Below are 27,588 nucleotides of genomic sequence, written 5' to 3'. Positions count from 1 at the left end.
ATACAGCACGACTATAACGATTACAAGTGAGCAGAAGAAATTTAAACTGATGTTGGTATTGAACCAACATGGCTTGAGACTTAATGAAATGTGTGACTCATTTAATATTCAAATTCATTATTTTTTTTATAGAACACTATTTTACACAGTCGAATGTAGGCAAATACAATAAAGAGGAAAAAATAAAAAGCGTATATTTTATATAAGATTGTGTCTAATTTTACGAGTGTAACCTGATATTCGTGATTCTTGGATACATCACAGACAATGGTACACGGACACTAAACCTTCATATTTGGACTGTAACATTTTGTTACAATGTCAGGTAACTTAGTCTATAGCGCTAAAAGCATTAGCGTAGAATGCAAAAAATTTGCACCTAATGTATTCAACAAGAATAAATGTAGCAGCTGTTTCAAACAAATGGAGGAACACAGTATTGCAGCTCTTGAAAGTAATAGGGTGAGCACTAATCGCAAAAACATGTTTTTTTATAGGAGTACCTTGTTAGTATAATCACATGATATATAGAAATATTTTAAATGTGTTGTGGTCTGAATTTTTTTGTTTTTAATTTTTTATATTCTGTATTTAATCAATAAATTTATTTAATAAGAAAAAAGACAAAAATATATTTAAAATTTTTTTTTAATTTCTATTTTGTATGTATTAAATGCATGTAATATTGTAATAAGATAATAAGTGTATTAGTGAGAATAAAAAAGCATAAAGTTTAATACTTAAACATATGTATTAGGATTATATCATCAATCAATGCATTGTTGGCATATTATTTTTATAAATTGAATATGTCAATTATAATTTTGTTTTATACATTAAAAATATAAAAAATTATATAAAATAATTATAAGAATAAAGAATAAACATAGATTAAAATATTTAAAATCAAACTCTATGATGTCAAGAGTGATTACAATATAATAATATAAAATTTATAAAAATATTTGATTATGTGTATTTCCTTTTGAAACATTTTAAAATTATTTCATGATTTAAACAAGTTTATACAAGGTTATTACTTATTTAGAATTAAAAGTAACAATTAATATCTAATAATCAAATTGTTCTTTTCAAATTTATGTAGTTTTAATTTAATATCAGTCGATATAATTAAAATCATTATAATACTTAAACTAATTAATATAAATGTTGAAAATTCTTTATAATTTTGTATTAATTGTATGATAAAATGTGTTATATTATTATATCATTTTTTATGCTATCATAATTGTATCATATGTGTATTAATATAACTTTTCATTGCTACTTTAATACTCTAATTAGTATTTTCTTAAACTATTTGAATCAGATTAGAATTACAAGAAAATATTTTATTTATAGGTAATAAAATAATAAAAAAATTTATTACAAAACTACTAAATTATATAAACTAAATTACTTATACATTTAAAATATTTGCATAATACATTATAAACAAATTATCAAAATTTAATTTTTCATTTTAAATATTTAGGTTTTACACAATAGTGCAGAAATATATTTTGTGTATCATAAACATATATATGTTCAAGATTCTTAGTAAATGTGATTATTACTTCTATTAGTATGTGATCTTCTTAATCATGCAGTATATTATTTCTTAAACTATTATGATGAAGATTAATATTTTCATAGAACTATTATTTAATGATAGTACAAAAGGGCAAAATAGAGAAAGTATAGTAAATTAGTTAGTAAATTGTATACAATTTGTTATTGTTATTGTATAAAATTAGCAAATAATATAAAACTAACATAAAACAAGGAATTTTTTCATATGGTATTTTTCTTTGAAATTAATTATAATGAAATAATATAATTCTTTAAGCGATTAAGTTTATAGAAATTTCAATTATTCATGTTTTATTTATATAAAAATATATAATTTGGAATAAAATAATTTCTAACATTAATTTTCCTTTCATAAAATAGCCCATAAAATTTATGTTCTTAATTCAATAAAAGTCTCTTTTAATCTCCATCCTTAAATACTACAATATTTCATATCTGTATATTTTATCCTGTGTAATTTTTATAACTTCTTCAATAATTTAATTTAAAGACCAAATGCTACTTAACTTTTGAGTTGTAAGAATCTATACAACTATATTTTATAAATTAAATCTGTATATAATTTATTTATAAATAGATCAAGTGTTTCTTGGTGTTTTATATTGAATTATATAAGTATTTTGAAATAAATTTTTGATAAATGTTATAGATGTTTTTAGAATGGATATAAACAAATGACTTTGGTATAGTATATTTTACTATGTTACAATTTAATTATAAATCAGTGTATATAACTAATAAAACTTGTTATTACTTCCACAACATAATTTACACAATATATGCTCTTTTTCGGTTGTAAATATTATTAATAATATTAAAATTGTAAGATATTTGTGGTAGTTCTTTAATACTTTTCATCAATATACAATTCATTTTAATGTAAGTACACAATACACAATTTTATGATATTACGGGTTTAGAAGATAAATTTTAATAAGTGTTTGTTTTATATTTATGTATAATTTGTATACGTTTATATAAAATATATATTATAGAATGCTATTTTTATTATTTTTAAATACAATTAATATTTTATTTATTAAAAAGTGTAATAAATGATTCTTCATTCCCACTACAAAAAATTAATTACTTAATATACAGCATAAATGAAATTCCTTTTGTCTAGAAAACATAGTTATATTATTAAATAATAATTTTAATATAGATATATTTTATAATGAATATTATTAAAATATTGAATGAAAACCATAATTTTTGTTATAGGCTATAAGAAAAATTTTCAAATGTGGATACTTATTTGTAGCACCAGGATGGGACTTTTCAAATCCACTTAACCGTACTAAAGTAAGTACTTACAATACTATAATTTTCAGCAATGTAATTAAAACTTTCATAATTATATTTTGTGAAATGTGTGTATTACAATATTCACTATAAATAAGATTTTAACTCATGAAATCTACACCTTTATTTAATATCTAAAAAAATATTACCTATTATAGAATAAAATAGTTACTTTTAATTTATTATTTTTATAATTATATATTCAATTATTATATTATTTTGTTTATTATTTTATTCATTTTTAACATTTTTTTTTCCTAAAACCATATTATTGAGCTTTATCGATTTCTTCATGCTTGAGTTCTGAGTCATAAAGAATTGCCGTTATACTTTATAGATTATGAACATCTCCATACACCTATAGTTTATACCTTAATAGTGTTTGGAATTCCAGTGACCCAGTGGTCGAAGGACCAAGGTGGTTGGATTAGACCATGTCCACTATTTTACTGCTTAATGTGAGTAAGTGGAGAGGTTAATGCTTCAACACATTTGCTTTTCGTGTTGTTTATTGAGTTTTAATTTAAAAATACGATTATGACTCTACGTTGATGGTGAGATTTTGATTTTGCCGTTCCTTAGTGATTTTACACGTAGAGGTAGTATGCACTGCAAGTCAAGGTTGGAGGTTGTAAATCTCCGGATCCGCTTCGTGTAGTGCGTTTGATGGAGGGTTACTACACTGAGAAGTGAAAGATCGTAAATCTCTGGACACTCCGTGTGTAGTGCCACGTGTTGGTGTTTTAATGTAGATGTAGCACAGAATGTAGTGACGTCTTGATACAGATGTAGTGCAGAAGTTATGGTGCCTTGATCTAAAATAGAGAAATAATATGTAGTGATGTCTTGTAGTATAGCGTGTTTCCTCCTAGGTAGCTCAAGCAAGTACTGCGGCGTCCCCGGTAAGAGAGCGAACCTTGATTTGTCCCGTGCTTGCATTATACTCACGCGAGATTTGTACAGGATTTCGAGAATTCTAGGAAAGCAAGCTTTATAGGTTGGAGAATGTTGTTATGCAGAGAATAGATAATCATTATAGGACTTCGAACGCAAACTCTTTAGAATGATCGAGAATTTTCGAAATCAAATGTTTACGATTTCGAGACCTAAAAAGATTATAAAAATTCTGAGAACCAAAGTTCTTGGAAAGTGCTCCAATCCTGAACAAATAGCGATCAGAAACTTATTTTAGAAAGTTATTTTCTTATTTGAATATTACATTCGAAAAATAATTTTATTTAATTTTCTTAATTTTTTTATGTATATGCAATTATTATTAATAATATATTAAGCAACTAAAAACTATATATAATTGAAATGATATCAGAATTGACCAGTGTATTATAATTTATTTAATTTTAATGCACTTTATACTACTTTTTTTTTTAATTATACTTTATATGTACTGATCCATACAATATTTATTTATTACAAACTGAATAAGCAAGTTGCAGTATACTCAAATAGTTCTACATAAGAAAATAGCATCTAATTTCAATATTGAACTTACGATTATTTATGTAATAAACAAACTTGTATAAATACAAAAAAATAATTGTAATATTAAATGAAATAATTATAATCTCAGAAAAATGCTTTAAAATATTTTATTTATTTTTATTCAATAAATGGTATTTATATATATATTATGTTTCGAGTAAATATTAATCAATATTTATATTGTTTTAGAGATGGCAACGACGATGGTTTGTGCTGTATAATGATGGTGAATTAACTTACTCTGTAGATGAACACGTAAGTAATAAAATTTATAAATATAGAATAAATTTTGTAGCTATTAGAATTACATGCACAAATTTATTCTCTAATGAAAACTAGTGTAAATAATTTTTAAAAGTTATTGTCAACTAGTGCTAACATTTTTCAAAATATATTCAAGTTCATTCACAATTGTTGAATTGTATTAAATTAATTAAAATTTTCATCAAAATGTCGATTACGGTATTGAATTACTTAATTAGTAACATTCGATTATTATGGTAACATCATTGATATTCAAATGTAATGTATTTCCGAATAATAAAATGTATTGAATAAATTATTGCATTTAATTGTAGAAAAACATTACAATTACACTTTTTTTATATTTTATTATCTTCTAAAAAACAGTTGGATTGAATTTTGACATTATATCGAAAAATTTAGAACGACTTTGATGTATTAACATTTGATATAAAATGTGAATATTCGTTTTAATGATTAAATCTATTAAATGCATCTTATTTTCTTTTGCATTGGAATTATTAAAATTGAATATTATTTCCATTGAAGAATTACAATATCGATTTTTTTTATAAATGATTTCGTATTATATTATAAAAACTGTCATTTAGTTTTATAAAGATAACATTTTTTAATTTATTTTACACATTTATAATGTACATAAAAAACTAATTTTGTGGTTTAAATAAAAAAAATTCGATATATAAGAAATTATAAGACATAGTAAATGAAAGTAAGTTTGAATCGATAAAATTTTGAAAGAAAGTCATAACTGAAGAACTTCATCTTTTCATGGAAAACCTAAATATTAGATAATTTTTGTCAATTGTTATTTTAGGAAACATTTTTATTTAAGTTAATTAATTTCTTGAAATACGAAGTATTGTTCGGTTTTAAATTAGATTAAGCATCTGTATCAAAAGACTTCTCATTTGAATGCCTATGGATTGATCTAAAATGTTATAGAATGATAAAATCAAATTATGCCCAACATTTAATGTTTGCTGAAACCGCTAGTATAGCGAATACAATTATTCAGATTAATCAAATATAATTTTGTTTTAATCACATTTAAATGAAATGTAATATAATTTCTCTAAAGCACAATCAAAGTGCATCAAAATAAGTAGTCAAATTAAAACAGTCTAATTTTAATACTTGGTTATAGATAAAATAGAAAAGTTTGGAATGTTTAACTGTTGGAGACAATAATCATATGGTTCGTTACATGTGTATACATTATACTTTGTAAAACAGATGCATATCTTTTCTAAACAACATCGCGTAATAAACCAACGAATTTGTTTATTACTATAAGATTAATATAATTAAACTCACTATATAAGTTCTTATCAACTTTAATCATAAATAGTAGTTATAAATACATTTGTCCCTATAAGCTAAGATAATTAATGATTAGAAATTAATGATTTAATTATTTATAGTTATGTTTCATATTTACGAATTTATAATATTATTAATTTTAATTGAAAATAGCAAATACAAATATTAATTGATTATTGCCAATAGTAATGATAAGGAACAATATTATGTGAACAGTTTGACTAATTATAGTAACAATATTATGTAAGTTTCCTAGTGTTACTCGGTCACTAATTACAACAGCTTTACATACATTTCTTTCATTTAAAACTTTTTTCCTTTTTTTCTATTTAAGGTTAGATTACAAATGTTTTATTACTATTTAAAGTAACAGTTTAATAATAATATCCCAAAATTACAAACATTTTTTGGAAAATTATTTTGTTTTAATAACATTATGGTTTTATATTACTGAAACGAATCAATAAAAAAAGAAACTTTTAAAATAAATATTTATCAACCCTTAAATGATATTTTAACATTTTAAATTATTTTATAATCCAAATGTATATTACTATTTCAATGCTTAATATTAATAGTTACATTTTAATATTGATTAACAGAATCTTTCAATAAAAAATTTTGTATGCATATGAAATATTAGGCTTATATAAATTTTATTTTTATTAGTAAAATACACTTATATTGTTATTGTTATTGTACAAATTTCAAAATGTATATTTCTAATAGTGAATTTATTTTTAAAAATATAATATAAACTTTTATTTTAGACATTATTATTGCCATTCAGAAAATAACGTACTTTTTCTCTTTTAAAGTAACAAGAATTGAAAACTTTAAAAGTTGTATATATAAAGTTTTGTAATAATTAAAATTTATTATGTTAATCAATTATAAATAAAAATTTACTAATCCCTAACATTTCTGCTGATTGGTATTGAATTGTCAGCGTGCGTCTAATCTATTCAATTGATAGTGTTCGAGATTGAAGCCAGTTTACTACCATTTACTACCACTCAATGTTTTAGTATATACTGTGACGACGACACGTGGCCACATATTCGGCAGCCTACTTAAAAATACACGTGCATTAAAAATAAAAAGAAATCAGCAAGATTAGGTACTGATTTTACAATGATGCCAATTGGTATAGTGATCAAAAGGGACACATCAGCTACGCAGTAAATAAACACACCTTATCGGCAGTTATATTATTAAATAAGCTAGTCACACGGGCAAACTTACGCTCTCTCGAACTAACACTTCGAAACCGTACAGGCCCGCAAGAGTCGACAAAAGTGACGTAATACGTCAAGCACATTGTCAAGGTCAGACAACAATATATCTAATAATCGACTATAAACACATTTCATCAAGTCCTTCAAAGCTCGAAGGCTAGTCATTTATGACTCCTGCCTGTGACTAGTCTTTTATACTGTTCCCATTATAACTAAAGACATAGTTGATTACCCACCAATTTCCATCAAAACATCTTACAGTCTATCAAGTATAATTATTCCATCTATCAAGCATACTTAATTCAAACACCATCTTCTCATGCTACCTCATGAGCATGATTGACTACACAGGCTAATGTCAGCATAGCCTCAACACTCACGATACACAATAATTTCTACAGCATCTACAATAATCAAGAACGCAAGGAAACACCCTCACTACTATAATAGAATAATTCTCTCTCTCAACAACAATGCAATACTATTATAATATTTAACAAATAATAAACATTGTTTTTACTACAAATATATAATACATAATAATTTTCAGCCTTTCCACTTATTATTTCCTTTTAAGTTATCATGACGAGAGACTAATCAACTCAACTATTGAATTGGCAGTTCCAGCCATAAAACAAACCTATAAAAATCAAACAGATAGTATATAGCCATTTATAACAAACATTAATATAACCTGTTCATTTTAAATAAGCTTTGAAATCGTGTTAACATATATATAAATCTAGGAATATAATATATTTTTAATTAAAAATTTGTTTATTATTTACCAATAAAATATATAATTAAATAAAGTAAATATCATTAGCAGCTTATCATATATTATGACTATTCCATTAAAAATTGTTTTAGTATTTATTAAAAACTGAAGAAAATCAATAAATATTTTCCCTGAAAAAATATATATATAAATTTCTAATTTTGTCACATTCCATTTCACTATCGATTTGCAGATGTTTCTAAATTTGTGACAATATTTTCATACATATTTTAGATTTCATATATTATAAAGACAAAGGTTTATTTTTAAAGCATATAATTAATTCATAATAACCGTTTGATATTATTTGAACACGCACTTATAAGCTGCATTGACATTATAATACTGTACCCTGTTAGGACCTGGCCTAACTAAGCTTTTGAAATAAAGTGTTTAATTTTTCTTAGTATAATATGATTTCTAAAGTATTAATAATTAATAACGTCAATAACAGAATATATCATTACTGATTATATTTAGACTTATATGAAACTTGCCTTTTATTTTAATTTGTATTTTAATTTATATATGAATAGGTTCAAGTTACATATTTTCTTTTATAATTTTTATTTTAATACAGGTTTTATTGCTCCAAAAAGATGGTTTTTCAAAACATTAATGTATCTACACAAGTGATGAAACTGAATTCTTGTTTGTTATTTGGTATATTAGAGTTTGATAATTTTCTACGTTTATTGATATTACTTTACATAATTTGTTATTATTGAATATTATTTATGAACAGTCTTTATATATGATTTGTAGTGTATTACTAAATACAAAAAATTATCAGAGTTTGTAACTATTATAGCCAGAAACAGTGCCACAAGCAAGAATTGATATGGCTCGAGTTTTAGATGTAACGACAGCGGAAGACGTTACTGGACATCCAAACAGTCTTGCCATTACGTCACAGGAACATGTAACATTCATCAAAGGTACTTGTCTTGAAGAAACACGTTGGTGGGCCGATATCCTCCAAGTTTTCATAAGAAATAAGGTAAATTGTTAGAAATTTATTTATATTTTATTATTCTTGCATTATAAATAAAAATAAAAAATTTTATTGATACTATTATTATAATTATAATAATAAATAATTATAATTATAATAATAAATAATTGTATATAAACCTGAGTATATAGAATAAATCTGTCTTTGTATCGCATTTAAAACTCAATAAAATTAATAATACAATTAATGTTTTATGATTAAATCAGATATCTACTAACAATCAAAGAATGCCGACAAATGATTATTTCACATTAAGCCAGGAACTCATTATTTTAACAATAAATGTTTTATTAATATAATTAAAATATTTCAAATATATTTATATTCATATAAAATATTAATGTTTAATTATTAAAAAAAAATACTGTATTTTAAAAAATAAAATTAAAAAAAAAATGGTTTTTATATTTTAAATAATAATTATTCATTTATTTGGGCATAATTTTAGCTTAACTTGAAAATTTTTATTCCGAATTCTTATTTAAAATCATAAAATTAACGACATTGCAAAGTAAATTCTGTTGTACTTATGAAAATACGTAAATGGTCCCAAAGATTTTATTATTCATAGTGTCTAAAAATAGAGTAGCGTACTAGCAGAGCCAAATATCTACAGTTAGATGACACTCCTAAATCGTTTATGGGAGGATTGCGGGCAAGTAGACAGGATAGTGCATGTATTCAATAATTAATACTTTATTTATTAGTATTTATTGCTGTCATCCCGTTAAATTACACTATAATAATTCTAAATGTTGATGATGGATTTTTATCTGTCTTGCTGTTTTTTTATGGCTGCTACGTGGTGGTAACATGAACTACATGTATAGGTAGGAGGGTGTAGCTCCCCTGGTCCTCTTCATGTGTTGCGCGTAGTGGTGTAATTGTACACGTAGAAGTGCGAGGTCGTAAGCCCCCGCGCTTCCTTGTGTAGTGTCATGTGGTAGTAGCTTGAGTTTGTTATGTTAATGGCTTATTGCTTACCTTGTAGGCTCTGCTGGTGTGCTCTTAATGGCACTTCATCTTGGTCTGCAGATATTGCTGCGTACGGTGCCTTGTAAGTCTATCTTCTGGGAACTAAAGTTGCCTCTTATGTGTCTGCAAATTGTGTGCGCTTAGTCGCTCTACAGTTCTTTGCCTTATGAAGCATATTGTGTATAATTACCATTATTAAGGAATGGAACTTTTACCTTGTGAGTTCTGCAGATTTTGTACTCTTGGTGGCAGTTCGTGATATCTGCAGGCTTTGCCTAGTGCGGCACCTTGTAGTTTTTTCATCGATTATATAACATAGATCCATCCCCTGGGAAAAATGTACAGTAAATATGATGAAAACTTAATTTACACGCACCGAGAACGCATGTAAATAAGTTGAACTGAAAATAAAATTTGTATAATACACTTAATATGCAGTTATCTAATTCTGTAAATCTGGTTGGTAGTTTTACTGACAAGTGTACAAATTGCTTAAATTTCAAGATTTCCAGATTTTGAGTTTTCTTAACCTCACAAATGAATAAAACAAGAAATATTTATTGTCTTGAGTTTTTTCAATTTAAATAATATTTTTTACTTATACCTGTTTCAGTGACAGAAAGTCAGACAAAGTATTATTGCTAACTGGATAATGCTAAATAATGCTTTATTTGTAATTCAGTACATTTACTTTTTATTATTAATATATCTTTAATAAAAAAAACGAACAAATTTGTTACAAATTTAAATGTTATTATTAGCATAATTATTATAGATTTTAATTATTTTTATATTTTTATTTGTACTCGTTTATATTTACTTCATCTAATTTTAATATTTAATTTTCTTATTACTTAATTTTAATATAAAACAATTAATGTTTGAAATTCCAGCTACCAGTATGATCACAGATCAAGGTGGGTGGATTAGACCGTACCATCAGCTTAATGGTGATGGGGGGGGGGGTTAATGCATCAATTCAAAGCAAACACAATTGGTTTTAGTGACCTTCATTTAAGCAGTTGTTAAAGTGATGTTGGTGTTACTGATTGTAGTGCGAATTGTAGAGTTCGTAGTGATTAGACAGTTAACCTTGAACTATAAAACATTGTCCTGGAGTGCAAGGCTGAAGGGTGAGTTGGGAGTACTGGGCACTCGGTTTAGTCCCTATTTTGAAGAAGTCTCTCCGGTTCGTGAATCATTAGACAATTGATTAGGCAATGGTATTCCAGAGAGCCCTGTCGGGCTTGCGACTACTTAAACGTCTAATTCGGCAATAAATTTTACGGAGCGTTGTTCGGCTCGCGAATACCTAGTTCTTTGAATCGGGGATAGAATTTAATGAGCGTTGTCCGGCTCGTGAAGGTAGTGAGGACTATTACGGAATTTCGACGCCCTCTTGTAGTTTGCTCAGAACCAAGTCGTAGAGGCGTGACTGATAATATCATCGCTCTGCCGCAGTAATGAGAATTTGGCGGAGGCTACCAGTCAGTATCGGCGCCCTCTTTAGCGGTCTGATAAGAATCAAGTTGCAGGGGCCTAACCGATAGTGTTGGCGCGGACCGCAAGAAATTATGTGTAGTATTGATAAATTGCTGTAGATGCCAATCTATGTTGTCGCCCTTAATGCGATCTAACTATCGTCACGTTGAGGAGGACGCACCGATAGTTGACCAGCAATATAGAATAATCAATATAAACAAATGACTATACCTTGCACGGATTCCCTTAGACGAGTTCAACTTTCAGTGGTATGACTGACACTAATTTCATTTGAATTACTCAACAAGACTGATTTTCTTCTCCATTCGTTGCTCCTTAAATATGATTGCGTACATTTAGCGTTGTAATTCTTGGAAGTTCTAGTGAATTCTCTGAAAGTAAGATTTAGTACGTTCCAGGAACTAATTTTGTTGCTATGCAGACATAGCACGCGGCTTAAATTTCCAGCGAAATTTTCGTAACGTATAATTCAAATATTACGCCTTAAGCTAAATATAATGTATCGGAATCGTATTATAACAAACAAATTATTTTATTGTTAGGTAGTTCAATCCTGAATAATTAATAAATTTCAATAATGTATTTAATGTATCTTAAAGGGTAAAAAACATAATTTATGTAAAAAATTACTTTAGATTCCTTTGATTATTATTTAGAATATTTAGTGACTAATGTATAAATATTTATTTTTTCAATGACAGATTCGGCATAAACGAAATACTACATTTCCCGGCGGACAAGCTAAATTAATTCAAATCAAACCAATGGTGCGAAGTAAGTCTCATTTTTGTTTTATTTTTTCAGTATAATGAAAATAATATAAGCTTAGTTAATAATATTAGAAAATTAAAAAAAAATTATTTTTAAACTTATTAAAAATTAAAAAAAAAAATTAATATTTTATATTTACATTAAAATTGTCCATATACATTTCTATAAATGGTATCATAATTTTTTACAATCGTGTGTATTATACAGAAGTAATCTAATTATGTTAGTAATATTTTACCGTATTAATAAATGTACTCTAATTAGCTATCTCTATCTTAAACCAAACTATATAACTATTATACATTAATACTCTAAAACTACACAGTTTTTTATGGTGCCTTGGATAGGCGTTGTGAGTACAAATGTTTAGAAGTCACTGAAAATAAAACATTTGATTTTAATTTGAAGTTTAATTATTGGGAATCCCAATAATTAAAATTTATTAATGCATCGCGTTTTTAAGGAATTTAAATATTATCCTTAAGAGTAAGAACTGCGATAGCCTTCGGATGAAATATGTATGAAGTTTATTATAATATTAATAATCAATAGTTTAATCATTAAAAGAATTTAAAGAAATTACAATTTCGAGAAAAAAAATAGAAAAAAGAGCATCTTTAATTAAGACAACAGATTCCAATTATTCTTTAAATGAATTTCATATTCGCAGTTATTCATTTAATTTGCAAAAGATTTCGGTAATTTAAATTTATGTTTTAGTGATTTCATAAAAGAAAGATATTCATTTAATCTGTGAAATTATGCTTAATATAAAATGTAGATATCTTTTATTTGACTTATCCGTTGTTACTAGTAACCATCATACTAAAAATAAAATAATGATTGTCTCGTTTTTCAATTATTTAGCTCTTTTTTGCACCTTGAAGAGTTTGTTGTTTCCAAGTTTGATTAAGTGAAAAAATAAAAACAACTAAAATTACATATAAGAAGAGACTTCTACAAAATTATCATAATAATGAAAATAAAAAATACTAAACAAATTTAATAAATACATTATTGCAAAAATTTTAATAAAAAATCTTTATAAATATATTCAATTCAGTAAAAATAATTATTGATCCATTTATAGGACGAAAAGACCTCAATCTTATTACAGATCCATTTATAGCGAGATTATGGTATTGCAGTCTTATCCTCGATTATATTAAACTATTATTGATATATTCTTGAAGTAATTTCAAACTAAAAAAATTTAAGTAATTATAATTTGTAAAAAAAATATAGTTTATACAAAAATTAATAAAACGATTTTACTGGATTCTAGAATACCTCGAAGTTACAAGCATTAATAATAATATTAAATTAGACTTTTAAATTAAATTGATTTAATTTTTATACTTAAAGCAAGAAATTTTATTTATATTTTAATTAAAAAAAATTTAATATTACAATTTTGAAGATGTGTTAATAAATTAATATTAAAAAGAAGGCTTAATATTTTTTGTATTAAATTATAAATATATAATTATACATATATTTTATTCAAGATTATAAAAAGAAAATAACTAAGAACAATATAATCGTTTATACGTAGTGAAATATTGCTAAGATCATTAAAAATAAGTATATAGAGTAAATAGTGATATATCTTTTTTTTTAATATTGTTATATATTTGCACTTTACTTTTTTAACAAATATAAAAATAGATGAATAATAATAATCAGGTTTCTCGAGATCATGTCAATTATGCGTGAACTTGGATGCCTTGAACTATTCATACAGTCTGAAATTATTCATGGGCAACTTTAATAACCATAGTACTAATGATTCAGCAAATAAAGTTTTGTCTAACTCGCTAATCAGAAGATTTTACCCTTAAGTTTCCTAATCTGATTTTAAACCATTACATACCATAATATGTCTTAGTGATTAAGTAAAGCCCTTTTATTTAATTAACTATGTTCAAGATAATAACTTATAAAAATATATCACCTGCGGTAAATACAATCATATACGAGAGCCAAATTTTAGATATGCTTTTTCAACTTTTTTTATACACTATTATTTTTCATAGATTAAAAAGAATATTTAACAAAAAAATTATCATTTTTGAGGTTGCCATGATTGCTTCTATAATATTTACAAATATCCTGTACATTTTGCAAAACTCTGCAAGCATGCTAGGAATATTAATATATCACTTGTCTCATTTTAAATATAGTCAGTTACATCGATCAATGCAATACACACTAATTTTACGTTGTCATAAATTAATTGCTTATGATTTAAGAATTATATTATAGTTCATTAATTTGTGTATCTTTCTTTTATTACTATATTTTAAATGTTACATTGCTTTTAAAATAAACTATATCAGACTAATAATCTTATAATTTTTTAATTGATATTTAGTATACAATGAATTTCTATGGTAAGTAATATTGACAATATTTTTACAATGATTTTTCAAGTTTATCTTTTATCAGAAATTCTAGAATGTGGTTTCTCCAGAAAGTATTTATTTTCTCTGAGTTGCGAAAATCTAATAGTATTGGATATATACTATAGTTCTACTATATTACTACTATAGTTTTATCTTTAATTGAAAAATTCTTCCAATCATTCCATTCCCAACTTTCCACTGTTTTTACTCTTCACTTAGTCAAATCGAAATTAAATTAGCATTTATTATATCTAATATGTATAAAATCTTATTAGGTAATACACCTAATCCATTGAAATCACGATACCAAAATTGTAAATCAGAATCTCGAACTCCCAACAGTCCGTGGATGCTGGAAACAACCAATAAATTATGCAGTCCAACGTTTTCAATAGTCAATAATTCTAATGTTCTTACAAAAAAAAATAGTTTAAAATTTCCTATCGTAAATCCTGGAAAAGGTGTTGGGAATAATCTACAACTATACTTAACATCGTCATCTTCTGCAACACCAAAATCCACTAGTAATATTACACATCCAAATCGTAAGTTGTATAAGGTTTATAAGCATTAATAACCAAAAATATAAGTTTATGTTATTTATTATATGCTTTAAAATATTAATGCAAAATTAAAAATATTTTTTTACATGGGATTTAATCATTTCTTAATTTCTATCATTTAATTAGCATTTTATATGTTATTTGAAATATACAGTCAATTTATAACTATTTATATATACATATTTTACATAGTATAATAAAAAGTTTTACATACTATAATAAATTCTATTACATGTAAATTACAAAGTATAATGTAAAATAAATATTCAACATTAAAAATTTACATATTTTTAAATACCAATTCAATTATCAATTATTTCAATAAGTAAATCTAACTTAAATTATAAGATTCATTTAAATTTATTTTTTTAAATTGATTCAAAAGGTAATATATTTAACTGTTGATTTTAAAAGGAAACACTTTCTAAATATAGTATCATTAATATTATAAACAAAATTATCGTTAGTATAAAATAACATAAATATGATGATGTATATTAAAAACACTAGTATTCTATTAAAAATATTATGCAACTATATTTATATATTTTCTTAATATTTTCTTATTTTTAACTATATATTTAATTTGTCTTATTTCATAATTATTTTATTTAATAGATATGTGAATAAAATTTGTCTATTTAAAAATAAAAGTGAGCAATTTGGTTTGTAGATATTTGTATCTTTTAAATGTACTCAAATTATTAGCTCTTTTGTTTAAAAAGATTGAGTAGAGATTAATTAAGCCTTGAAACACTTTATAAACAGTACTACCTTGCGTAGTAAAATTATTGCTAATTTGAGAAAATAGATAAAGCAAAGAAAAGAAAATAGACAGCAGCTTTTTCTTTTGTTTAAAAATTCTGTAAAATATTTTAACATCAGACAATTTTTAAGCACCTCTAAGTGATTATTTAGTTGATAATCTGAATAAAATGTAAATGATATATGAAAATTAAAAATTTAACCGTTATTTAGTAATGTTATAAAATCTTTTTTTTTTTTAATATGTAAAGAATAAATTTTTATTCTATAATATCATTATATTATCTTCAAAAATTTATAGTCATGAGCCAGTACTATTAAAGTTTTATAGAAAAATAACTGTATTTATCGAATGATATATGAAGTACTTTTTATAATCGTATTAAATAAATTAATAAGAAGTGTAGCATTTTTTATAAATTAATAACAAATCTTTTGAAGCTGAAAATTTTCCTTATTTAATTTTATAAAACAAATCTATATTGTAAAATTTCTCCAATAGATAAAGAAAAGAATGAGAGCTTTTAAATGGTCTTATAATTACTTTTATCTGTTCTACATTTACAATCATAGTATGAATAAGATAAATTTATGCTAAATAAATGAAAGCATAAGAAAATTTTATTTTTAATTTATCCTTATATTATACTTATAAATTAACCTGTTTAAAACTGAAATGAATAAAATAATATTTGTTATTTTAAATATTATATTATTTTAAACGTGTAAAACAAAACCATATTTTTAAAATATTAAAATTTATTTTACTGTCTATAAATACTTAGGATGTTTTGCTACAATGTATAGATAATAACAAATTATTAATGAATTTAAATATTTTAATTTCTAGCATATCCAAAATGATAGGAATTTCTTAGTAACTTTATTATTCAAATGAAGTATGAAATGTAAAAACCGTGTAATAGTTTGTAGGAATTTCTAACATATAAGTTCATTAATACTGATACATATTACAGTTATTGTTTTATATCCATTTTCTGATACAGAATCTGCAGTAATGTCAAATGTATCAAAGTCAATAATTCCATTAACTACAACTGTGAAAACAATTAATGCCGCAGAAATTATGAACGAGACCTTGCAAAAATCATGTCTTGGAAAGTCTAACGTTACCATTAACTCAGAAAAACCATCTATTAGCAAGAAATTAAATACTATTGTTAGTGATAAATCATTTAAAGATCAATTAACCAAGAATATTTTATCTTCGTCAAAGTATAAACTCAGGATTGAAGACAAAAGCCATAGAAAAATTATGAATCAACATCAACAGCAACAGAGACCTCAAAAATCTCAAGACACTAACATTGCAACTAGTATAAATGAAAAATTGAGTATGTTTCTTTCTTTTCTTTTATGAAGTATATGAAATGTAATAATTTTAAAAATTATATAATGTATAAAAATTTATACATTAATAAAGATTTTTGAATCTTTTATTACTTTTGAAGTAACTTTTTAACTCCAACTATTTAAACTAAACGTTTATGAAGTTAGTTACAGTAGTTTTTGCCTATTATTACTAAAAATGTTTCGGGTGCTTCTATTTACTCTTCTCTGCACATATAGAATATTTGCAGATATATAGTTATTATTCTCTCTTTTACATGATATATTTCCTCTTTTAATTATTTTTGTTACAATAAATGTTAGTTTACTATTTGTTGATGAAATATTTTGGATATATACTAAATGATACATACTGAATAGATACTCACAATTCATATATTATACATACATCTTACACCCATTTTTTTTTTATATTTATTACGTAAATTTTGTGTACAAATATACACAATGTTGCATCGAATACCATTTTTAATTGTTACATAGTCATTCACATTTACTATATCGGTGCATCGGCATATCCACAACATGAATTTGGTATCCGCGTCATAAGTATTTTATGTCTAATTCATTGCATATTTTAGTATTTTATTACTCATTTCTTTAATGTCTATATTCAAATGCACACGCCTTTAAAACTTTTAACAAATATTCATTTGATAATGCGCGCTAATATATCAACTAATAAGTATGGTATTATATTATACATAATTTTTAGCAATATATATAATAATTTATTCATACTGCGATGTTACGACATATAACAAAAATATGTGATCATTTCAAACCTTCGTGGGATTCTGGGCTGGGAAGGGAGTGTGAGAAGATAAGAACACCTAAGCAATCATAGTTTTTAAATTTGTATTGGACTTTGTTCTCAACTATTTATTATACTATTTTTATATTAAAACAATATGAGATTTATTCCAACTAATTTCTAAGAAGCGAAACAATATTTTTTATATAAAACTAAACTAAACTTGTAAGATTTTATTATGTACAAATATCATCAATAATAATTTGTTGTGTTAAATTCGACTAAATATATAGTTTCTACAAAATATAAATATCCTGTAAAAATCATCATATAAAAATCACCGCATCTTCTTTATATATATATATATATATATATATATATATATGTAAAGAGTGAAATATCGAATCAGGTAACATACAGTTAATATTATCCTGGTAGGAAAGTACTAACTATTCCTATTTTTATCAAGAAAAGAGAATGATAGAGAGGAAAGAAAAGGAATAATTAAGACAGAAATGAAATAAATATTTCTGAATTCAGAAGTTAACACCAAAAATATTTTCATTATCATGTATTTTGTTAAAATTATATTATAATAAATTAATTTTTTTTTTTTCTATAAAAATTTCAAATAACTTACTCCTGATCGTAAATAAAGTGTATGCATTTTTAGATAAATTCATAAAAGAACTATAATTAATCACAATAATTTTTACTATACATAATTTTAGATGACGATGCATGCAGTGGAACTTGTTTAAAACGTGAGAAAGAAACCGTAGATAAACTGCTTTATATCATGAATACGCTAACGTTACCGAAAGTTTCCAATTCAGCAAAAAATGTAGAAGCTACAACTATTGCACATGAAGAGAAACTTGTAAGTATTTTTAATTTTTCTTATTTCTAATTTATAACTGCAATTATTTAAAATACTGCATTCAAACAGTTTATGTTCATAATTCATAAGATATACCATACTTTGTTTAGTTTATCTTAGTTTTTTGCAATTGAATTATTTAATGCTACAAACAGATTTAACGCGATTAAAACATTACAAACAACAAAAATATAAAAATTAACAGAGCTTATGAATAAATTTGATATTATTTGAGTCCATTGATTGTCATAAATGAATAATTCTTTATTTAAGCATATCTGTTATATATTTGTTTAAAATAAAATTTATGGTAAAATATTCATAATTTTATTCATTTAATAGATACGAGGAGATCCTGATGGGTGCGGTCTGGATATTTATGATATCAGATATACTCCAACATCTGAATTAAGAATAGATCTTCCTATACAAAACTTAATAAATGCCAAAAAGGGATGGTTAATGAAACAAAATTTAAATATGGTAAGTATATAAATGAATATTTGTTTTAATTAATAGATACCATTTTATACATATATATATATATATATATATATATATATGTATGTATGTATATATATATGTATATGTATGTATGTATTATGTATGTATAAAAATAACAATACAACAATTTTGTGAATTCAAGATATTTATCTTTAGGAGTGGAATAAGCATTGGTTTGTTTTACTTGGATGTAAGCTAGTGTATTATCAAGATCCAGGTGCAGAAGAAAAAGGTATAATGGATGGATTTATTAACTTGAACACTGTAACAGCTGTTAATTCCATACAAGTTACCAGAAATTACGGTTTTCAAGCAATAGTATGTTTCACTATATATTCTATAAAATATGTTATTATTTTAACATCATTTCTTTTATTTTATATTTATTTTTTTTATTCTTATGACTTAAAAATTTGGATATTTTTTCTTATTTAAATTAAGATATTCTTTAGATAGTCTGAAGATTAAGAGTTATTTGTTTTACAGACGTGGAATAAACAACATTCTATGATCCTCTCTGCAGTTACAGCTGGTATAAGATCCAGTTGGATATCAGCTATCAGAAGAGCTGCCAACTTACCAATTTTGGAAAACAATTATAAGCCATACTCTTTATGTAAAATAAGGAAACAGGATGTTAATAATCAATCTTCTGTAGTGTAAGTAATAAAATTTATATTAAATGAAACAATTCAAAATTTAACTATTAGATACTTAGAATAAAGTTAAGTAATTTATAAACTATGTATTGAAAAATAAATTGATTTTTACATAATGATTGACTGTCTTTAAAAATTATAACTAATTATAAAATAATTATATAATAATATAGAATAAGTAACTTAATGAGAAGACTATCCGAAATTCATGTATCACTATCAAAATTGAAAATTATTGGGATCACGACGCAAACAATTGCATTTATATCTAGAGGGGTGACCATACATGAGCCAAGTTTTTGCATATTTTCGCTCATTGTTCTAAGTTTGTAAAATTCAATACGATAGACAAAGGGAGCTTACATGAGAAAATTGTCATACCTATCTGTAAAATATGAATACACAAATAATGTTTATATAAACCTAAATTTATTAAGTCATAAATGCCACATGATCAAATTTACTTGAGCGGTTCCATAATTGCTCCTGCAAGTACTCATAAAAAATATAGTACTAACTTCTATATCTCTAGCAAAATATTTTAATAAAATTTATAACAAAAAATCAATTGAAATCACTTGGAGAATTAAAAGAAAACTAATATTTCTTGTTTTTATTTTATAATATGCACATAAAAGAGAATTATAATTAAATAATATATATTATATTCTATATATATTATTATACATATGTTAGCAAATTCGTATCATCGTTAAAAAAATTTTATTTAAATAATAATACTGTATTAAATGATAAAAAATATTGACAGTAAAAATACACATAAATTATTTATATTTTTTCCAAATTTTATTCACATATTTACATATTTATTAATATTATTTTGAATTTTATGTACTTATTTGGTTAAGTATTACTGATTCATCACTGTATATATATGTTCGAATTATTAATTCAGTGAAAAATATAATAAGAAAAACTTATATTTTTAGTTATCCTGTATTTCATTAAATTTAAATATTTTAGAGTTGCTATTGAACGAGAAAAAGAAGGTGCGATTACTTCGGAATCCATAACGTCACGTTCCATTTTGTTTTCATCAGATGAAGAACATCGAACGGCATCAGAAGGTGGGCGTCGAGAATCTGATGACTGGTCTAGAATACTAGTCTCGCCACCTATTACACAAAACTGTAAAAGGATAATGAGCGCAAAGCTATCAACCTGGCCAGAATTTAAAAAACAAGAATGGTCTGAGTTACCACCCTCACCACCTCTTACTAGAACAGCTCTTTCTAAAGTAAAAAGAAGATCACACTCTGGTTCACGTTCTAGAGTTTATAAACGAAATGCCCCTCCTAATTCACACCACCGTACGTTCGATAGCGTTAAAGCAGAGGATCTATTAATAGCTTGCTATAAACTCAGTGAAACTGAACAAAGTAATAGTTACAAATCTGTTAATGCGTGCCTTTCTAAAATTAATGATAATCCATTGGTTATTGATTTACTAGAAAATAAAGTTACAATGCTCAAAGATCAGATAATTAGCAATGGAACTTCATTAAAATTTTTGTTAGTTATTGTTCAGCGCCAGGAAAATGAAATAGAAGATTTAAAGTTACAGTTGAATACGGTACGTAAAGAACTTCTTCATGCTGAAAATAAAATCTGTAAGCTCAGGCAGCATAAAACTGAGACATTATTCAGAGAAAAACAGATTAATGAATTATTAAGGGCGATACAAACGGTTGAACAACAGAAGAAGAAGTATATGGATGATCTTGATAAAATGAAAAAACTTTATAATCATGACAAAAAACTTATAGAATGCAAGTTTTTTGAAAATGAAAAAATACTACAAGAAACCACTCAGAGATGTCAAATCCTTACAAATGAACTCTCCTCTAGTCATGTAACTCAAGAGCAGTTACAAATAGAAGCTACAGCTCTCAGTGATAGATTAGCACAAGGTTATTTTCATTGTGACACATTTTTTATTCAAATAATTTGTATAAATTTATTTTTAAATATATTTCCATTTTAATCTATTATAGGTATTGAAGAAAATGAGCGACTTTATATCCGAGTTAGGGAATTAGAAGGTAAAAATTGTTTTTCATCATCAAGAGAACGAGGAAGAAGTTTTGATTCGCTCAGTGATTTAACTCACATTGATTTAGATATTAATCTAAATGCATTAGACAAAGAACGGTAAGCTACTGTAAACATTTTTATACAATTTATTTACTTACTAAAAATAAATTTTTTCATATAAAATTAGTTATTTTATATGTGTCATAATAAATATGTTATTAATCACTAAAAAAAAGTGTAACCGTGTTCACATTTTTACATTGTCCGAAAATCATTATTTGTACAGCCTATTTGACCCATATTTTTATAGTTGATAAATATTTCATAACAATAAACAAATTTCTTTTTTTCAAAAACAATAAAATATTTATATAATAATGCAATTATTAAATGTAAAAAACGCACATTTATTATATATTCTACAGTAATATAAATTCACTACTGTCGATAACAAACTTCTCATTAAAAATACATTCTTCATAAGTTCTAAGTTTGTAAAATAATAAAAAGAATTCTATTTATTATTTGTTTTATAAATTAATTTGATTGTAAAATAGATTACAAATGAACAAGAGAAAATAGTAATACAAGCAATAAAATATGTTATAAAAACAATATAATAAATAGTGATTTAATCATTTCTTTTTAGATTTTTAAAAAGTTTTGTAGCCAAATAACTATTATAAGTTTAATAACTATAAATATGAAAACTATTTTTTTAATGATTTAAAACAAATAACATTGTACCCTATTTTAAAGGTTGAGAATTTTGATGAATTGATACGTTTTTTCAACCAGGAATAAATTATATCTATAAGATTATTATCAGTTATGATAAATTGTTCTTCATTGTATTTCATACTGTATTATTACATTAGCTAAAACAATATTCTATTCAAGTATTGTGATTAAATATTTAATTTTCAATAATATTTTATATTAATTAAATAAATAAATCTATAATGCAGCTTAATTAAAAATTATATCAAATATATGTAGTATATTAGCTAGACTACTGTATTGTTTACAAAATGTGTAATTTTTCATATAAAATACTTTTTCCTACTTTAAACATTATTATTAAAACTCTTTTTCAGAACCAAGTTCCACAATTAATTTGATGAAAATAAATATAAGTTACCTATAGTTTTTTAGAGAATTATTTTAATTGATAGCATTTTTTGATTATTAATATTACTAATATTTTAAAAACAATAAATTAAAAGGAATTTCATTAATATTATACTGTATGAAATTGATTCATATACACACTTTGTTTAATTTATAAATTTTTTAATTTTAGTTTAATGGACGAGTATGAAGAGTTGAGAAGTCGTTTCGAAAAGGCAATTTTAGAAATACGTGCCATGCGAAAAGAATTACGAGAAGCACATGCCTTGCAAGATGCTTTTGAACTTCAAACTTTTGTTTATAGGCAAGAAGCTAATCGTAGTAATGAATCAAATCAGGCTCAAATTCACCTAATGGCTGCAAGAATACAAGACTTAACAAATAAACTTACTACTAATGAAAAACATATGCGTACTTTAAAACAAAAATTAAGTAGAGTAGAAACTCGGGATAAACGAAAGTCGCTTTCTTTAAAAGAAAGAGAATCATTACAAATTGCAAATGAAGTTGAAGATAAATTATTAAACTTTGAACAAAAAATACGTACAATTGAAAAAACTAAATCTACAGTTAAACTTAGAAATTATTCCAAAAAATTTAATTATAATATTACTAAAGAACTTAGAAGAAAAAATAAAAATTTGGATATAAATATATTACGTAAAAAATCATTAGATAGTGTAACGTATTCTCAACCTATGAAAGTGTTTATTAAGTTGAGTACACTAAAATCAAAAATTTTTAATATTACAGAGAGTATATTTGGTGAAATAGAAAAGATTTTCAATAAATGTAATGAAATTAGTCTATTTAATACAAATTCAAGACTAAGAAAACTTGAACGAGCTGTAGCTAAATCAAAGAAACAATTAGAAAAATATTTAAGATCAAGACAAGTAGATGATCATGCAGAGAAGTGTTCACAAACAATAAATGAAATTATCAATTTTTGTACAGAATACAAACAAATTCAAAATAAATCCCGAATCACAAACTCAATAAATGAAGTAGTATTTAAATTAGAATATGTTTTTAGAAAGATAATTTGTGAAGTAATGAAAAAACATCGAAAACTCACTCAAATTGATAAATTGAATGATAAAGAAAAAATAAAATTAATTGCAGAAAAAGTAGCCTTTGAATTTATTATATTAAAGAAAATTCAGGATGTAATACAAGAAACAGATAGAAATACAGTGTTGAATGGATTGATCGAAACTAGTCAACTTATTTTAAACTTAAAATTTAAGGTTAATAAAACTAAGTCTAAAATATACCAAAATACAATTTATATTCAATATCTTACTAAAATTTTAGTTAATAAATTAGTATCTAAAGATAATCTCCCAAAAATTATCGAAAATTCCATAGAAATTTCATCAGTGCAAATTAAGGATTTACATTTTTTGTTTCAAAAACACAAAGAAATCAATGGAATTTTTATAACTTATACAACTGAAAAATTAAGATTCCTTGTTGAAGCCTTAGTTATTGAAACTTTTTGTTTGTACAAGCAAGAAAAATTTGAACAAATTAATCTTATAGACAATAAATTTGTCGAAGATAAAATAAGTCAAGATACACAAAAAATTATTAGTAAAGAATTAATTCAAGTAAAAGTAACGTATCTCATGTGCTGTAGTCAAATTTTTGAACAAAATATTTCATTTACTCAAAATATTGATTTAATACTGTGTATAGACAAAGTTAAAAATATATTAAAACAAGAAATAGAAAATACTATACATGAATTAACAATTGCTTATAAAGAATGTATAAAACAATTAAAGAAAAGTAAGAGTAATACTTATATACAATATGATCTAAAGCAATTGTTAACAAATTATGTTGATACTATAGTAAATAAAGCTTTAATCGATGCTAGAATGATTCTTCTGCAAGATTGCATGAAGAATGAAATAATTAATAGTGGAAAGAGTTTTATATCTAGTCTAGTCCAGCAGGAAAATATTCTTTCTATTGTATTAAATAAAAATTATGCTTTTGAAAATAATCCTGTGCATAAAACAGAAAATATCTACCTCTATCAACAGTTTTCAAAGGCATATGAAAACAAAATATTAAATAAACTACAATCTCAAGAACAAATTAAAAATATTGCTCAAACCTTGATAGATATAACTAATGATATTGATAAATTAAAACAACGTTTAAAAAAAAGGATAAGTAAAGAAATCGATAATTTCAATTGGCCAAAATTATCTATCATAATAACAGATTGGGTCAGTATCTATAACAAATGTTCCGAAATTCGTAAACAAATTAAACTAATCACTAATTGCGTTGAAAATATGATGTGTAAGCGATGTGAACAATTAGAACATAAAATTCAATGGCTTAATAGTAAACATTCTATAGAATTGCAAAAGCTTAGAAGTGTTCAAAAAAAAGATCTAATGCATATAAAAAATAAATGGGATAATCATAGAAATTCTCTCACTGTACAATATGAACAAGAAATAACCAAATTACGTGAACGAATTAGGAAACTAGAATATAAATTGAATACAATAGATTCTGAACAGTCTGTCAGTGTAAATAAGGTTCAAGCTGCATATCAAAGATCAGTTAATATTGATTTGGACACAGATATTGAAACGAGAAAACGCTATAAAGAAGAAATTAAACAACTTAGAGCATTATGTGAAAAAGGTTTATTAGCTATGGAAAATTCTCATCGACGAGTTATTTCAGAATTAGAGGAAAAACATCGTCATGAACTTGAGAATTTACGAACAGAAAAAGAACAAGCTCTTTCAGAAGAAACTCAAGCAACATTGGCAGCATTAGATGCAATGAGAAAAGCACATGAGCACGAAGTTCAAAAAGAAATTGCTAAATTCAAACAAAAATTTATTAAACAAGTGCAAGCACGTGAAGATATTGGAATACTTCATAAAGAACATGAGTAATCAACTTTAATTAAAAATTCAATATAACAATTTTTTCATTTAATAGATTTTGTTGATATTAATTTAAGTGTATATATATTTCATTTACAGACAGGAAATGAAAGAAATCAAACAAGAGATTCTTTCATTGTCTGCTAAGTATTCTTTGAAGTGTGTAAAATCTGCCGTTTTAGAGGAAAAAGTCGATACATTAACAAAACAACTAGCTCAAGCTCAAGAATACATATTGAAATTAGATGCTAGAAATAAACAATTGTGTAAACATTTGATTCGAAAAACAAATGATAATAGTTTCAATACTGTTCAGTTTTTAAAAAATAGAGATAATGAAATAACTGAAGAAGAAGAGATTTATCAAACAGAAGTTAAGGTAGAATCACCCATAAGATATCAAAATATTTTAAAAACTTCATACATATAGAATGAGTTAAATTAAATAAAAATTGTATGTCAATGTTTTATGTCCTTTAGCAAAAGTATTAAAAAATTAAAATAATTGAAAAACAAATTTAATTTAACATACTTTAAAATATATAAATTTTATCCACCTTCACATATGATTTTACAATCATATTAATTTATAATTATATTTTAATTAATCTATAAAGTTACAATCAAATAAATAATATGAATTTTTTTAATCTTTTTGTCAATAAATATAAAAATAAAATTTGCAGAACTTACATGAAATTTTATTTACTAATCATTTGGAGAATTTAGTTCTTTGAATAAAGCATTAACTGGTCATTCAATGAATTCGTTTTTATATAACTTAGAAAGTTTTATTATAATCAAATAACTTTGTAATAAATAAAAGTAATGTTAATGACATATATTTGAGGTATATAATAATTTAAGTATAATATTTTTTAATAATTTGCAGCCATGTAGTAAACTTTTTTTATAATTACGTTCGAAAACTAATACATTGTTTTAATATTAACTGTATATTACTTTTGGGTTTAATTTAGTTTTTTAATCAAATCTGAAAATAAATTAATTTGTATGTTACAGAGTCAATAACGTCTGTTACAATAAGATGTTCGAAGAGAAGCTGACAATTTTCCTTTTTAATATATATTTAATAAAAGAATAAATTATTCTTTAAAAACTGTTTATACAAATTATATTTAAAAAGTTATTATTAATAGAAAAATCAGATTAATTATGCCATTATTACACAGATTTAATGTGATGCTATTTATTTAAAATAATTTTTTAATAAAGTGCAATATAAATGAAGCTACTAGGTATAAAAGTTGAATCACTACATAATGAAAATTAACAGTGACAGATATAAATA

General features: G+C 24.3%; 1 protein-coding gene across 1 annotated transcript; it reads left to right on the top strand.

The window, feature by feature from the left end:
• Positions 1-302: 302 nt before the first annotated feature.
• osp (myosin phosphatase Rho interacting protein outspread) lies at positions 303-27,588 on the top strand. Its single transcript, XM_011504271.1, has 17 exons — positions 303-462; positions 2,818-2,898; positions 4,588-4,653; positions 8,813-9,001; positions 12,196-12,268; positions 14,946-15,215; positions 17,006-17,353; positions 18,855-19,003; positions 19,346-19,486; positions 19,664-19,825; positions 19,994-20,166; positions 21,151-22,097; positions 22,182-22,338; positions 23,525-25,146; positions 25,384-26,281; positions 26,376-26,655; positions 27,300-27,588. The coding sequence occupies exons 1-17, from the start codon at positions 424-426 to the stop codon at positions 27,306-27,308; spliced, it is 5,604 nt and encodes a 1,867-aa protein (XP_011502573.1). The 5' UTR covers positions 303-423; the 3' UTR covers positions 27,309-27,588.

Source organism: Ceratosolen solmsi, unplaced genomic scaffold (genome assembly GCF_000503995.2).
Source record: "Ceratosolen solmsi marchali unplaced genomic scaffold, CerSol_1.0 scaffold19, whole genome shotgun sequence".
Taxonomy (NCBI): Eukaryota; Metazoa; Arthropoda; class Insecta; order Hymenoptera; family Agaonidae; genus Ceratosolen; species Ceratosolen solmsi.
The sequence above is the reverse complement of the archived record's forward strand: the minus strand, read 5'-3'. Positions and strand labels throughout refer to the sequence as shown.

Excerpts from the sequence above, each read along its gene's own strand:
- osp (XM_011504271.1), top strand. The coding sequence starts at position 424 with ATGGAGGAACACAGTATTGCAGCTCTTGAAAGTAATAGG. Across the intron at positions 4,654-8,812 it reads CTTACTCTGTAGATGAACAC|CCAGAAACAGTGCCACAAGC; the intron begins GTAAGTAATAAA and ends TAACTATTATAG. Across the intron at positions 12,269-14,945 it reads AATCAAACCAATGGTGCGAA|GTAATACACCTAATCCATTG; the intron begins GTAAGTCTCATT and ends AAATCTTATTAG.